This window comes from Solanum tuberosum, unplaced genomic scaffold (assembly GCF_000226075.1).
Source record: "Solanum tuberosum cultivar DM 1-3 516 R44 unplaced genomic scaffold, SolTub_3.0 scf00707, whole genome shotgun sequence".
Classification (NCBI taxonomy): Eukaryota; Viridiplantae; Streptophyta; class Magnoliopsida; order Solanales; family Solanaceae; genus Solanum; species Solanum tuberosum.
The window spans coordinates 84,714-98,127 of record NW_006239646.1 but is presented as its reverse complement, the minus strand read 5'-3'; the positions used below and the strand labels follow the sequence as shown (position 1 = coordinate 98,127).

Below are 13,414 nucleotides of genomic sequence, written 5' to 3'. Positions count from 1 at the left end.
TATTGCGACTATTCTATGATTATGAGTTGGGCATGTGGAGATCGTTTGTGGTGGGATGGTTTGATTCTGTGATAGTGCATTGAGATAGTTTGTATAGACACATGAAGACATCTATGTCGATATATGAACCTCACGAGTTCTTCATGGGTCACAAACTCTCGAAGAATTTCCAAAAAGTATCGTGTATATACATTTGAGAGCTTACTTGGTTTGATGTATATCATCTCATGGTGTTACATTGCATCTCATTATATCTTTCATTTTTACTTGATTATCTGTTGAATTGATGTTTGAACATTACGTGATTTTTGACTATTCTTATTTGATGAAAACTTGATTATTAAATATAATGTAGACTTGTAAATTTAGAGGATGATTTTCTTACGTAATTTTGTGACTACTTCTTCATTGCTAGCTTATGAGATATATTGTGTACACATGGTTTTGTACTCATACTACACTTGATTCACTCTTTTGTGGTGCATATTCAATTTCAAGTTTTAAGCGCATCTCGAGGAAGTTTTCGAGTTCGAGCTTGGATCATCTTGAATTTGTGGTTAGCTACTTGGTCGTTTCACGACCCATAACTTCCTCTATCTCTTTATGTATGTTGTCATTTTAATATTCAGATAGAATATTTCTTACATTCAGGCTTGTATCGTATTGTAGAAGCTCCTATACTTATGATATCAAATCATGGGGTGGTATTTCAACCTTTAGGGTGTGTTATTGGTATGGAGGAAAACATTTTCTTCCAATTTTCCCATGTTTGATTGGCTTAAATGTTTGAAATGTTTTCCAAATCAACTCATTTTCCTCAAATCTAAGAAAATGAATTCTGTTCAAAAATTAAGGAAAACATTTTTTAAACTCTACTTCATCCTTTAATTTTTTTTCTTACCCTACCCATACCCCGTACCCGACCCTCCTCGTTCAAAAAATAATAATTTAAATTTTCTTATTTTTTAAATTTCAAATATATTTTATCCCTACCCCCAAACCAGCCCCCCTCCCCAAACAAAAAAAAAGAATTTAAAAATTATTTTTAAAAAATATTTCAAATTTTAATATTTTTTTACCTCACCCAATCCCTATCATCCGTATCTCCTCCCCCCAAAAAAATAATTATTTTTGAAAAATATTTAAAATTGGCCTATTATCTGATCTCCTTTTGTTTCTTAGTTCTAATTATTTACTATTATCGTAAAGATGTGCAATAGTAATTTAATAATATAATATTTAGTCGGTTTTAATTAATTATTTTTCCTACACTATGATGGTTCCTTCTTAATTTACCGCTAAGATGTTTCTTTTCCCTAATATAATATGATTTCTAGTCCTAGATCAATTATCGGGGTTGATTTTTCGGATTATAAATTATTTTCCTAAATAGTATTTTTTAGTATCAAGCCAAAAATAAAAGATATTTTCTGAAAAAATATTTTTCATTCACCAACCAAACATTAAAAGTATAATTTTTCAGAAAATATTTTCTACTCCCCAATCAAACATAAGAAAATAAGTTAGAAATCTACTTGTTTTCCAAGAAAACATTTTCCTTCATACCAAACACACCCTCAATTTTCACATTTTATATTTGTAAAAGACTTAGTATTCAGAATATTTTGCTTATAACCTACTTTTCACATCATATATTAAATAAAATAGGTAAAATTAGTGGATCGACTTACTTATTGATTGAAAATAAATGTTCCATCACGACTTATTTTTTTGGGTCGTGACATTCCCCTATTCAAATCAAGTTACACTCTTTCCATACACAAAATATTTAAATTCGTTGTAATCACATTTACAATTTTTCAAGATGCCTAACATCTCCCTCAGAAAATCACTTGAACCCATACCTCTTTCTCTGGTTTTAAAATTAAAGGTCTTTCAATACCTTTCAAAAATGATTTCTTAATTCTATATAAATTAGGTGGCAACTTGTTTCACAATTAAGCCAAGTTATGAAACATTTTAACGATTTTGTAACACTAGACTTTGCTTCCTATCCTTTAATTCATGTCGTCAATTTCTAGATAGTTATATTGAGATTTATTTCATATTGTAATTCTACCTTGGAAGCTCTTGTATTTGCGACAACATGCTTTGGGTAGGATTTTACTATACTTTTTGCACTTTTATATTACAATGTTTGCTTTTGAATTTAATATAGTTTTTTTCTTTTACTTCCACTTTTAAATGGTTGAAATGGATTTGGTAATGTATTTGATTCGCCTATGGGGTTTAATAAGTGTCAACATGACTTAAATTTTTTGGATTGTAACACTTTAGTTTTTGGACTTTGAAAGGTTCCGTTACCAATATGCTTGCTTTCATTGTAGGTAATGTATTTGGGTTCAATGTCGGGCGATTCGGGTGAGATCCAATGTAGATCCAACTGAGTTTAGGAGCTTCTAAAGAGTTCATTGGAGCGGAATATGGGTGAAGGGATGACATGTTAGAAGGTATCACTTTTTGTCTTTTATGTCTTTGCTTTAAATTTTTTACTAATTTGTTTTAAATTTTATCCTAACTTCTTCTTCATTATGATTATAATATGGGGAATCGAACCCTCACCAACAAGGTGAAAGTTCAGGTAGGTGACTTGTTTCAAGTTATCTTTAGTTGATTTAAATGTTTTCCTTATTTGATTGAAGTGATGTTATTACTTGCTTAATTTGTTTTAAATTTTGCCATTACTTGTTTAAGTTGTGTTGTATCCTTATTTAACTTAAATTGTGGCTTAACTTGACTTATTTGACTTAAATACTATCCTAACTTGACTTAAATTTTGTCCTTGCTTGTTTTGAATTCTATCTACATTTGACTTAAATTCTATGACTTAAGGTATTCCCTTAATTGACTTAAAATATTGTCCTAACTTGACTTAATTTTTTTGTTATTTGTTTTGGATTCTTCTTTCATTTGGCTTAAATTTTGTCCTCAATTGATTTAGGTTATGTCCTTAGTTGACTTAAATACGTCTTTATTTGACTTACATTTTGTTCTTACTTACATAACTTAACTTAAATTATATCCTTACTTATTTAGATTTTGTCCTCGTTCGACATAAGTTCTATCAATATTTGCAGGGATTAGTTGATGCCATTAAAGATGTGCTTCTAGAGGCAAAAGTAGGTTTTGTGTCAGGCATGCTGAGTCAGGAGTGGATCATAGATACTGGATCTACATATGACATCAGACTTAAAAGTTGTTAAACAATGACTCTATAACTAAATATGAGGTTCCTAGGAAAATATACTTCGAACAAACCTTACCTTTATAAAAGAACCAGGTTCTTGTTAATTTGTCTAGATAGAGAAACACAATACAATAAAATAATGATTTTACCGTGGAAACCTTTCTTGCTCCAGGAAGGAAAAAATCACACTACGCTTTTATTATCTTTAAGAACAATTATATTCAAGATTACAGCTCAATAATCAAAGAGACTAACTCTAGTACCTCCTTCAGTTTTCAACGATTAACTATAATCAAAGATTTTACTCTCCAAGAGGCCAAACCACTTCTTCTTGTTACAATTTTCTCAAAAACTCTCTTACACACTAGGTACGCTAATTCCTAAACACTGATTCTAAAACAAACCAATGCAAACTAACTCTTGAAAGAAAACCTAATTCTAATTCTTCTCTCTTCTCGCCTTTTTATCTCTCAAGTTGTTCTGCCTTTGCTGAAAATTCTCTCGATTTGTAATTGCAAAAGTTCAATTTTTCTTTCTTTGACTTCGTCCTTTTATAGAAGTTGATTAAAGCCTTAGTCGACTTAGGAAAGGAATTAGTTTTTCCTAGAAATAATATTTTTTTCCTTATAGGATTCATTTGTCTCATTCCCTTTCCGTATTGAAATCATCTGCCTTTATTCTTCTCCTTATTTGACTTGTATTGTTGTTTTAACTATGTTTCCTATTGTGTATGTGTTTGTGTGATTTTTTCCCGCTCTTTTTATTTTATGTCTGGTACATGCTTATGAACCTAGTTCATGTTGTCATCATCAAAAGCTATTTGAAAGTTCTGACAAGTCATCAATACTTACTTCCCTAATGGTGATATGTCACTGGTTACACACAAAGGCACAAGTATAATATCACAGAAAAGTGACAGTTCTAATGTATTTTATGTCCCTCAAATATTCAGTTATAATTTGTTAATTGTTTTTTAACATGCCAAGAAGTTATAGTGTTTTGTGTTAAAAAAATTTCCTGACTTGTGCATTTTTCTGGATCTCTTCATTGGGAAGGTGAAGGAGATTGATAAAAAAGAGGATGGGCTCTATCTCTTGCTCAATCATTATTTAGGTATTACTGTCATACTCACAAAGGAACTAATCAAAGTTCATAATGAATATTTGAAGTTCAAGCTAGGAGTTCTTGACATGTTCGTACCTCGTGCTTATTCCTAAGAGCTGAACATGTGAAACTTTGGCTAATGGTAAGGGCTCACATAGTCAAATAGTATAACAAGGGACAAACTTAAACGGAAATAGTAGAGGAGTATATTTCCATTTATTTTTTGATAACTAAAATTTTGAGAGGGAAGTATGAATTTATTTCAAGGAGATAGATATTAGGAGTAAACTTGAATTGTGAAATATGCTATGTAAACTTGCACAACAGAATATGTAATGATGCCTCTGATTTTCGTACTTGTTAAATATAGCAGAAGCAAATGATACAGAACATATACTCAGAGAAACAAATTACTCCCTCCGTCTCAATTTGAGTGTCTTACTTTGCTTTTTGATTGTCCCAAGAGCGTTTCTTTCTGTTTTTAGTAAAATTTTCAATTCCAACATTCTACATGATAAGCTTAAGATCACATGATCTTAAGGACTACACACATTTTTAATTACCACAAGATTCACAAGTCTCCATTTAATTCTTAAAAACTCTGTGTCCAATCAAACTAAGACACTTAAATTGAAACAGACAGAGTAGTAATTACTTTATGCAAACTCAAGAAGAAGTAGAAAATAACACATTGAACTATAGTTCTTTATAATGAGGAACGAAGCTTAAACAGAAATTTGTGCTACTCCTGACAATACAATATGATACAAGAGTAACAAAATACAGTGCTAGAGTGACAACAAATCACAAACCTCGCCTAGCACCGAAAGAGATAGACTAGAAGCGACATATATTATGTCAATGACACCAAAGGGATCGATCTTTAACTCAAACGATTATATATTAGGAGTTCCATCTATAGGTGTTGGTGCTGATTCAACTTTTTTACCTCTTTCACTTCTACTATTACCAGCAAATTTCATGCTTGCTTGATGAAAACCATTCTCTTTTTCCTTTAAATTCCACTCTTTCATGTAGTAGTCTTCCTCTGTCAAGCCTTTAGATGAGGGACCATAAAACATTCCACCCCATTGTGGAAAGTATATAAACAAAATAGGGATAGTGCAACATATTATCATGATACCCATGTATGTAATCCCTGTTTCTGTTGAATATTTTGATCCTCTAAAGAAAATTACTTGTGTTAGTACTGCTCCAACGTTTCCACCTCCTCCTGTCATCCCCGAAATTATGCCCAATGATCTATTAAGCAAAACAAAAACGAGGATTAGTCTCTAAACGAGTGACACGTTGTATGATCTTTTATGAGGATTTAAGTTATACATACTGACATTACAAGTAATCTTTATAAAATCAATGTAAGTTAATCCGACGTAGTAGCCAGGTTCTTGAATTATTGTCAAGTAACTAGTTCTATGACAATGGAATCAAGTAAAAGAGAACCACCCTCAGGTCAGCCTCAAGCAAGGACACAAAGGTTAAGGGATTGAACCAGCTACCTCCACGAGGTAGTGGTAAGGTCTGTGTACGCTCTACCTTCCCCAGATCTCACATAGTGAGATTTCACTATAGGTATATTGTTGTTGTTGATGTTGTAATTATATTATCTTTAGAAACTTGTGGATGAGAACCGACCATTTGATTTACCCACCCAAATCCTCTCCCTTCATCCAAAGGAAAGCTCTGAGAGCGGTCCCCTTAAAAGATTACCTTCTTAAGCCAGCCTCGAGGCAAGGACACAAAGGTTAAGGGGTTGGTCCTGTATCGGACCAACCCCTTTGTTAGGTTTCGATAAAATCAATTAACCAGATAGAAGAATACAACATACCTTCTCGAAACAAATGGAACAACCCCAAAAGTTAGCCCACATGCAGCTTGACAAAAAACAGAAAACACAAGCATCACAGCAATAGAACCACTCAAAGATTCTACTTTCCCTAATAGAACACAAAGCAACCCTCCTATTGTCTGCACAATCCATAGTACCCAAAGCCTTCCCCTCATACCAAACCTCTTCGCCATGATATCAGACAACATCCCTCCTCCAGGCCTGGAAAACAAGTTTGCTAAACCAAAACTAGCTGCAATAATCCCAGCTGTATGAAGATTCACATTAAACCTATCGAAAAAATACTGCGCAATTATATTATCCACAGTAAGTTCAACACCAAAACAATAACCATAAGTCAATGCCAAAATCCACCCTCTATAATTTGTAACTGCATGATATAACACATCTCTCATGTTATCCTTATGCTTTTCACCAGATTTATGAAGTTTCGCGTAATCTCCATCGGGCATATCTTGTCCTAAAAAGAAAACAGCATACGCAGTCAAAGCCTGAAACAGAGCAGGTATAAAAAACGCAATTCTCCAAGCTGTAAACTGATTTGCACCAATTTTATGTATAAGCGAAAACACTAAAGGCATAATTAACTGTGTAGCTCCGCCACCAAGATTCCCCCATCCTCCGGCTATACCATTTGCAGTGCCAACTACGTTAGCAGAGAACATCGAACTCATCCAAAATTGAGTCGATACAAAAGTAGCTAATGAAAACCCCGTGAAGAAACGAACGAGAAGGAAAGATAATGCTGAATTTGTGATTGAAGTTAAGAAAACTGCTGGTGCAGTTATGAGAATAAGAGCAGATGAAGCAAGTCTTGGACCGAATAAATCACAAGCTGTTCCCATTGCAATTCTCGCAAAAACTGCACCGGAAACAGCTGCAATTCCGGCATTTCCAATGTCAGTCGATGTGAGATCAAGATTGTCACGGATAATAGGAAGAAGGGGTGGAGCAGCAAATGTGGAAACAAAACAAGAAAAGAATGAAATCCAAGAAAGATGAAATGATCTCATGTGAGGTGATGAAACAGAGTATATTCTGAATTCAGTGGCTTTATGTTCAGAATCAACTGGTAGAGCGAAATTTGTGTTAACAGATTTAGATTCCAAATCCATGTTTTCCATAGTAGTTGGAATAGTGAAAAATCTAAAAGAAATGAAAAACTTCAAGAAAGGTAAGAAGAAACAACTCTTGATATTGTGCTGATAAGTATGCATTCAATAGGACCCTTTTCTGGCATGTATAGTACCAAAGTATGAGGGGGTGTTTGGTGTGGTGGAATTTTCACTCCTCTTTCAATTTATGCGATGTAGTTTAAATAGGCACGGAATTTAAGAAGAAAAAAACTTTTGAAATTTATGATTTAAAATAGGTTACATATGATTGTGTGGATACAAATTATTTTATTAAGGATAAAATAGATATTTTAAAGTTAAATTGTTACTCCCTCCATCCTATTTTATTTTATACGATTTGACTTGGTTGACGGGTGTTTAAGAAGAAGAAAAAAAGAGACTTGTGAAACTTGTGGCTAAAACAATTTTTAGACATTTGTGTGGTTGTACATTATTTCATTAAAGTTAAATTGTTTCTAGTTATAGTAAAATGATACTATTATTTTTAGGACGGAATAAAAAGGAAAGAATGTCATATAAAATGGATAGAAAAAGTATTGAAGATTGAAATATGTTGTTTTTTTTGGACAAACCAAAAAGAAAAATTTGTTATATAATTTGTGTTTTTGGTTGTTCAAAAGAATTTGTACGAGAAAATATTTTCACCGAAAAAAGTAAAAGGAAAATAACTTCTATCACTTTTGAGTGAAATTTTAATTTCATATGGTTGCATCAACTACTAATCAACACTTAGATATTATTATCGATCTTTAGTGCTTTCAGCCAAATATAGAGAAATATTTTAAAGAAATTACTTGTTAGAAAATACGTGTTTTTTTTTATCTAGAAAAACAACTTCCACCATTCTAAACACGTCATAAAAATATAAATTTGATACTTTTAAGTTTGATTTCAATATGTTGTGGCATGAATCATGATTACTTGATAATCATAATTTATTCAACTTCAACTTATATATACTCGTATAATGGAGAGTTATAACTTCGTTTATTTAAAAAACATTTCAATTATATCTTACTAACACCTTAAACATGTAGAAATGTTTTTTTAAAAAGTACAAGCAATTTCATTAGTTAATCAAAGTTCCAACATTTAAACAATTAGCTTTATACTAATACTATTTATGTATTTTTTAATGTTATAATAATATATATGAATTGTATATATAATTATATATTTCAGTATGTTATTCACTATCTCGAATTCTCGATAAACCAAATTATTATCGAATGCCAAAAAAATGCATACGAAATATCATATACCGAAATTGTGATATTGAAAATTTAGATTTTGATATAACAATTCAGTATTTACCAAAAGAAACTCATAGTGTTATTTATGAGAAAGAAAAAATTATTTTGTCATCCCATATTAGTTGTCCACTTTGTTAGGTAAACATTTCTAAAGAAATCATAAATAAAAAAGATTATTTTATTAATTTATCCCTTAAGATTTTATTTTAAAAAAAAAACTTTACAAACTTATTTACACTTTTATAAGTTTTTTTTGGAAACTTCACAAACTTATTTACACTTTTAAATATAATTAATCGTAAGGATAAAATGAAAAAAATTCAATATGATTTTGTATGAGATAACTATTCTTAGTTGTGTGGACTACTAACGAAGGAAGAAGAGAGTTTTAGGATATATGTTACTTTTATAGTTCACTTTTCTTGTCCATTATTTTAAAAATAATCTTTTACTTTTATTTGTCATTTTCAACATATCAAGAAAAAATTTAACTTTTTTTTCATATTTTATTTTCAGCATTAATTACTTATTTTTCAAAACAATTCTTTCACTTCACTTTATAACGAAATATCAATTAATAGAAATAATGAGATAAATAGTCATATTAATTATTATTTTTTAAATAAATATGCCAAGTTCAAATATGATAAAAATAAAGTAAAAGTGAAATGAGGGAGCGTATATTATCAGTCTACTTTGTGATATTTAATGCTTAATTGTCATGTAGTTGAATTTTCCTACATGACAGACAGAGACTTGAGAGTCGAGAGCATTAATTGGTTCATTCCATTGACTTTGGAAATGGGAAAGCTTTACAATGAATCCAAGGGAATATGCATTTTTTGACTTGGTAAGAGATTCCCCTTTGATTTTTCTAGTACAAATTGCATATGACCATTTCGTCCTCATTGATATTTTTGCTTTACTCCTCTTATTTATTTTAGGGGAAATAGTTTAATGAAAATTTGTATTTATACGAGTCTGTATTTATGAATTATTCTATTGAATCTTGAACTCAATAAAGCATAATATATCAGATTTATCTGATTATTGATCATGCTTATGTGCATTAAGATGATTGAGTTGGCGAAAGTGTGTGATTACATGCGTGTTAAGGAAAATGAATACCATATTTAAATTTAAATAATATTAAAATTATAAAAGAAAAAAAAAAATCCCACCCACTCCACCTACTTTTTCAGACATCCCCATCCCTGTTCAACCCTTTTTTTCTTTCTTCTCCACACCCAATTGTCATCTTCTTTGCCGGCGACTTTCTCCGGTGGATTTTGGCCATTTCACTGTGGGAACGGGGAGAAGATGTGTGGTCACTGTGGAGTCCCAAATTTTACTTTAAAGAATAAATTAAAATTTTATTATTTTGCCTTTTATTTAATAATTTTTAAAAAATAATTAATGAAGATAAGATATTATGACATGTCTTAATTTATGTGACATGAATTTGACATGTCATCTATTTAAGGACGAGTGAACTACACACATAGTAGGAGGAGTTCAAGAATCTTCTTTTGATTGAGTTTAAGATTTCAATTGGTAAATAATTGAATAGAAGAATCCATAATACAAATTCGTACAAATACTCCCTATGTTCCTATGAACTTGTCGACTTTAGAAATGACACACATATTAAGACAACTATGATTAACATAGTGAAATTACAATTTTATCCTTATTAATTGTGATTTCAAAATCAATTTACTCATTAAAGTCATTATCCAAATTTCAAAGATGAGATAGCTAATCAATGTTGTGGGAAGTTCATCAGTTTATTTATTTATGACAATTTTTCACATTTTAGTGAATTCACCGCGTAAGACCCACAAATGACAGAGAAGGTTAACACTTCAGTTTAAGTAAAAAAAAATACAGCCACTTCGTTGAATTCAAGTGAAAAAAATAGGAGGGAAACAACATACACTTTTACAATTTTTGTAACATTTAAAAAATTTTGTATGAATTTTGTCTTTGATTAGCTTGCTTTGTTTTTTGGTAATCAAGTTGATACTATGGCTAAAATAAGCTTGACTAGACTTTGTAATAAAGTGAAGTATAATGAATTGGAAGAAGTGTGATGCAAACATGATTTTATTTTGTTTTTGTTGACGGCTTGAAATCCGAGAACTCTAGTAGATGTGTTGATTTTGAAAAGTCAAAGAATGATTTATTTTCTTATTTTTATTCATTTTAAAGTGCTATATTATGTGACTTTTTGTCTTTAAAAGGATGAATATATTGATCAAGATTCAAATTTATGATTCCTAAATTGTTGGAGAGAATTGATGACCTTGAAGAAAGAGTTGAAGTTTCTAAAAAAAATAATGATAAGCCTACTAGGTCAAACAATTCTATGGATATAAACAATTAAAAACTACTTCCTCTATCTAACAATAGTTGTCCACTATTGACTTGACACACCCCTTAAGAAATTATAAATAGAAGGGTAATTTTACTATATCACCCTTTGAATATAATAAACACAATGTCTTAAAAAATGTAATAGGGAAATGACTATAATTAATGATAAGGGTAAATTAGGAATTAAGTGTAAAATTATCTATGAATTTCATAAAGTGGACAAGTATTGTTGGATATCTATTTTTAGTATAGTGGACAAGTATTGTTGGACGGAGCGAGTACTCTCTCGGTCCAACAAAAGTTGTCCACTATACTAAAAATAGATGTCCAACAATACTTGTCCAATTTAGAAAATCAAGAAATAATTTAACTTTTGTGTCTATTTTACTCTTGGTATTAAATACTGTAACGACATGTTCCCGTCGTTATGGAAAAAGAATTGGGCCAGAAAACTTTTGAGTAGTGACTTGGAAATTTCTAGCCTAGGCCAGACTTGAACGAAATCTGAGTCAGGTGAGGTCTAGGGAAATTTGGTAATAGATGGGGGGTTTGATTTATGAATTTGATCACATGAGTGGATAGCCAAGACGTTAAGGAGCATCATGTATGACTTTACGAAATCGAATTCGGGCGAGTAAAACTCCCGAAACTGATCTTGGCATGGAAGGGCAGTTTTTGAACGTCCAGGTTTGAAGGTGTGTTGTGAAATGGGAACTTGGAACTCAAATTCCGAGCTTGTATCCGTGCAAGCCGCTAGAGCGGGGACGCTGTGGCGGTTTGGGTCTCGCTATGGCGGGACAATCGCGAGTTAAGTCGGGGAAAAACCCCAAAAACGTTATTTTCTGCAAAACTTCGTTCTTGAAAGCTAGGAGGCGAACCAGAGCAGTTCTTGACAGTTTTCCACGATTTCTACCGCTAAAGGTAAGATAATTACTTCCCTAATCCGTAATTCAATTCTTAGAACTTAGAATCTTGAGTGATTATCATTGGGGAAGGGTTTTGGCCTGAAGTTTATAGTGGAAAAAACCCTAATTGAGTATTGGGATCTTGGGTTTGGCCTAAGATTGATAGTTTGATTATTATCTAGGTAAATTATGCCTTGTTTATTGATCCTTGCATTACTTAATTATTTTTTAGACCAAGAACAAGCGGAAATAATCCGAAAAGGGAAGACTCTAGTGTCTTAGGAGGATTCAAGCTTAGTTTCGAGGTAGGTGATGGTTTGATTTCCTGTTTGTGTGATATATGCCGGTTAATTGCTTCATTGTATGCATGCGTGTATGTGAATAAGGGAATGCGAATCAAATCTAATGCAAATGAGTATATATGAACAATTACATGCCATGAAACCAATACTTGATTATATGACTATGATCGTTGTTCATTATGGGTGTGATTGTGATTGTGGTTGTGCTGACTGGATCAGATGTCACATTTCGACACATAAATTGGATCGGGTGTCACGTTCCGACACATGTATATTGGATCGGGTGTCACGTTCCGACACACTAACAGTTTGGGTGTGGGTTCCATGAGAGGACCACTGTGATTATTACATTCATGCCTACTTGTCGTTGATATTGGGAACTGTATGTTACTCCTGAAATGATAATTGATCTATGTATTCTGTATATGTGTGTTTATTGTGTTGTAATTGCTTGCCTATGTTTCGCTTACTAGGGTGGCTGCATGATCCTACCAGTACATTGTGGTTGTGTACAGATACTGCACTTGCATGATCCTACCAGTACACTATGGTTGTGTACAAATGCTGCACTTACTCGTTCTTTATGGAATACATGGAATCTTCAGGCGGCTACTGATAGACCTTAGCTAGGGGATCATTGATCGAAGACCGAATTCAAAGGTGAACCAGTTCTTTCAGGCTGCCATGGATCCTTCCTTGTTTAGTCCACTCTTTTCGGACTCATGTTGTTTAGTTAGACTTTGCTTATGTTAGTTTAGGGGTTGCACCCTTTTTCCTTAGATTTGTTGGTTTTCAGAGTTTTGGTACAATGACTTTCAGGTTTTAGAGGTTGAATTTCCATTATAGTTATGCTAGTTGATTTGTTAAACTTTCGGAGTTTATGGGAACTCCATATTTCAGTAGTCATTTAAACCTGTTTCTGTATCTTTAAATGTTCTAGTTTCTGTTAAGTTGCTTAGTTGGGTTGTAGTAATGGTTTTCCCACCGGAGGGTTAGTGTGAGTGTCAATCACGACAGTTTGGTTCGTGACAAATACTCCATCTGTCCCTAATTACTTGTCCACTTTTGAATTGACACACCTATTAAGAAAACAATAATTGACATAGTGAGTTTACCATTTTACCCCTATTAATTATGAATTGAATGAATTAAAAACTTAAGATCATCAAAAAGTTCTACTTTTTTCAAAGTAATTAATTGAGGATATAATAGGTAAAAAAAATTGTCATTTCTTGATTTGTCAAAATTGACAAGTAATTA

At 32.0% G+C, this 13,414-nt stretch overlaps 1 protein-coding gene across 1 annotated transcript; it reads right to left on the bottom strand.

Moving 5' to 3' along the window:
* Positions 1–4,986: 4,986 nt before the first annotated feature.
* LOC102586376 (high affinity nitrate transporter 2.5) lies at positions 4,987–7,402 on the bottom strand. The gene is made up of 2 exons (XM_006367089.2): positions 6,162–7,402; positions 4,987–5,575 (listed from the first exon to the last, which is right to left on the bottom strand). The coding sequence occupies exons 1-2, from the start codon at positions 7,397–7,399 to the stop codon at positions 5,209–5,211; spliced, it is 1,605 nt and encodes a 534-aa protein (XP_006367151.1). The 5' UTR covers positions 7,400–7,402; the 3' UTR covers positions 4,987–5,208.
* Between the last annotated feature and the right edge of the window lie 6,012 nt (positions 7,403–13,414).

What these genes read in the sequence shown, in the direction of transcription:
- LOC102586376 (XM_006367089.2), bottom strand. Translation starts at nt 7,399, where the DNA reads ATGCATACTTATCAGCACAATATCAAGAGTTGTTTCTTCTTACCTTTC. An exon ending in GTTCCATTTGTTTCGAGAAG is followed by an intron (nt 5,576 to 6,161) that starts GTATGTTGTATT and finishes TTTGCTTAATAG; the next exon opens with ATCATTGGGCATAATTTCGG.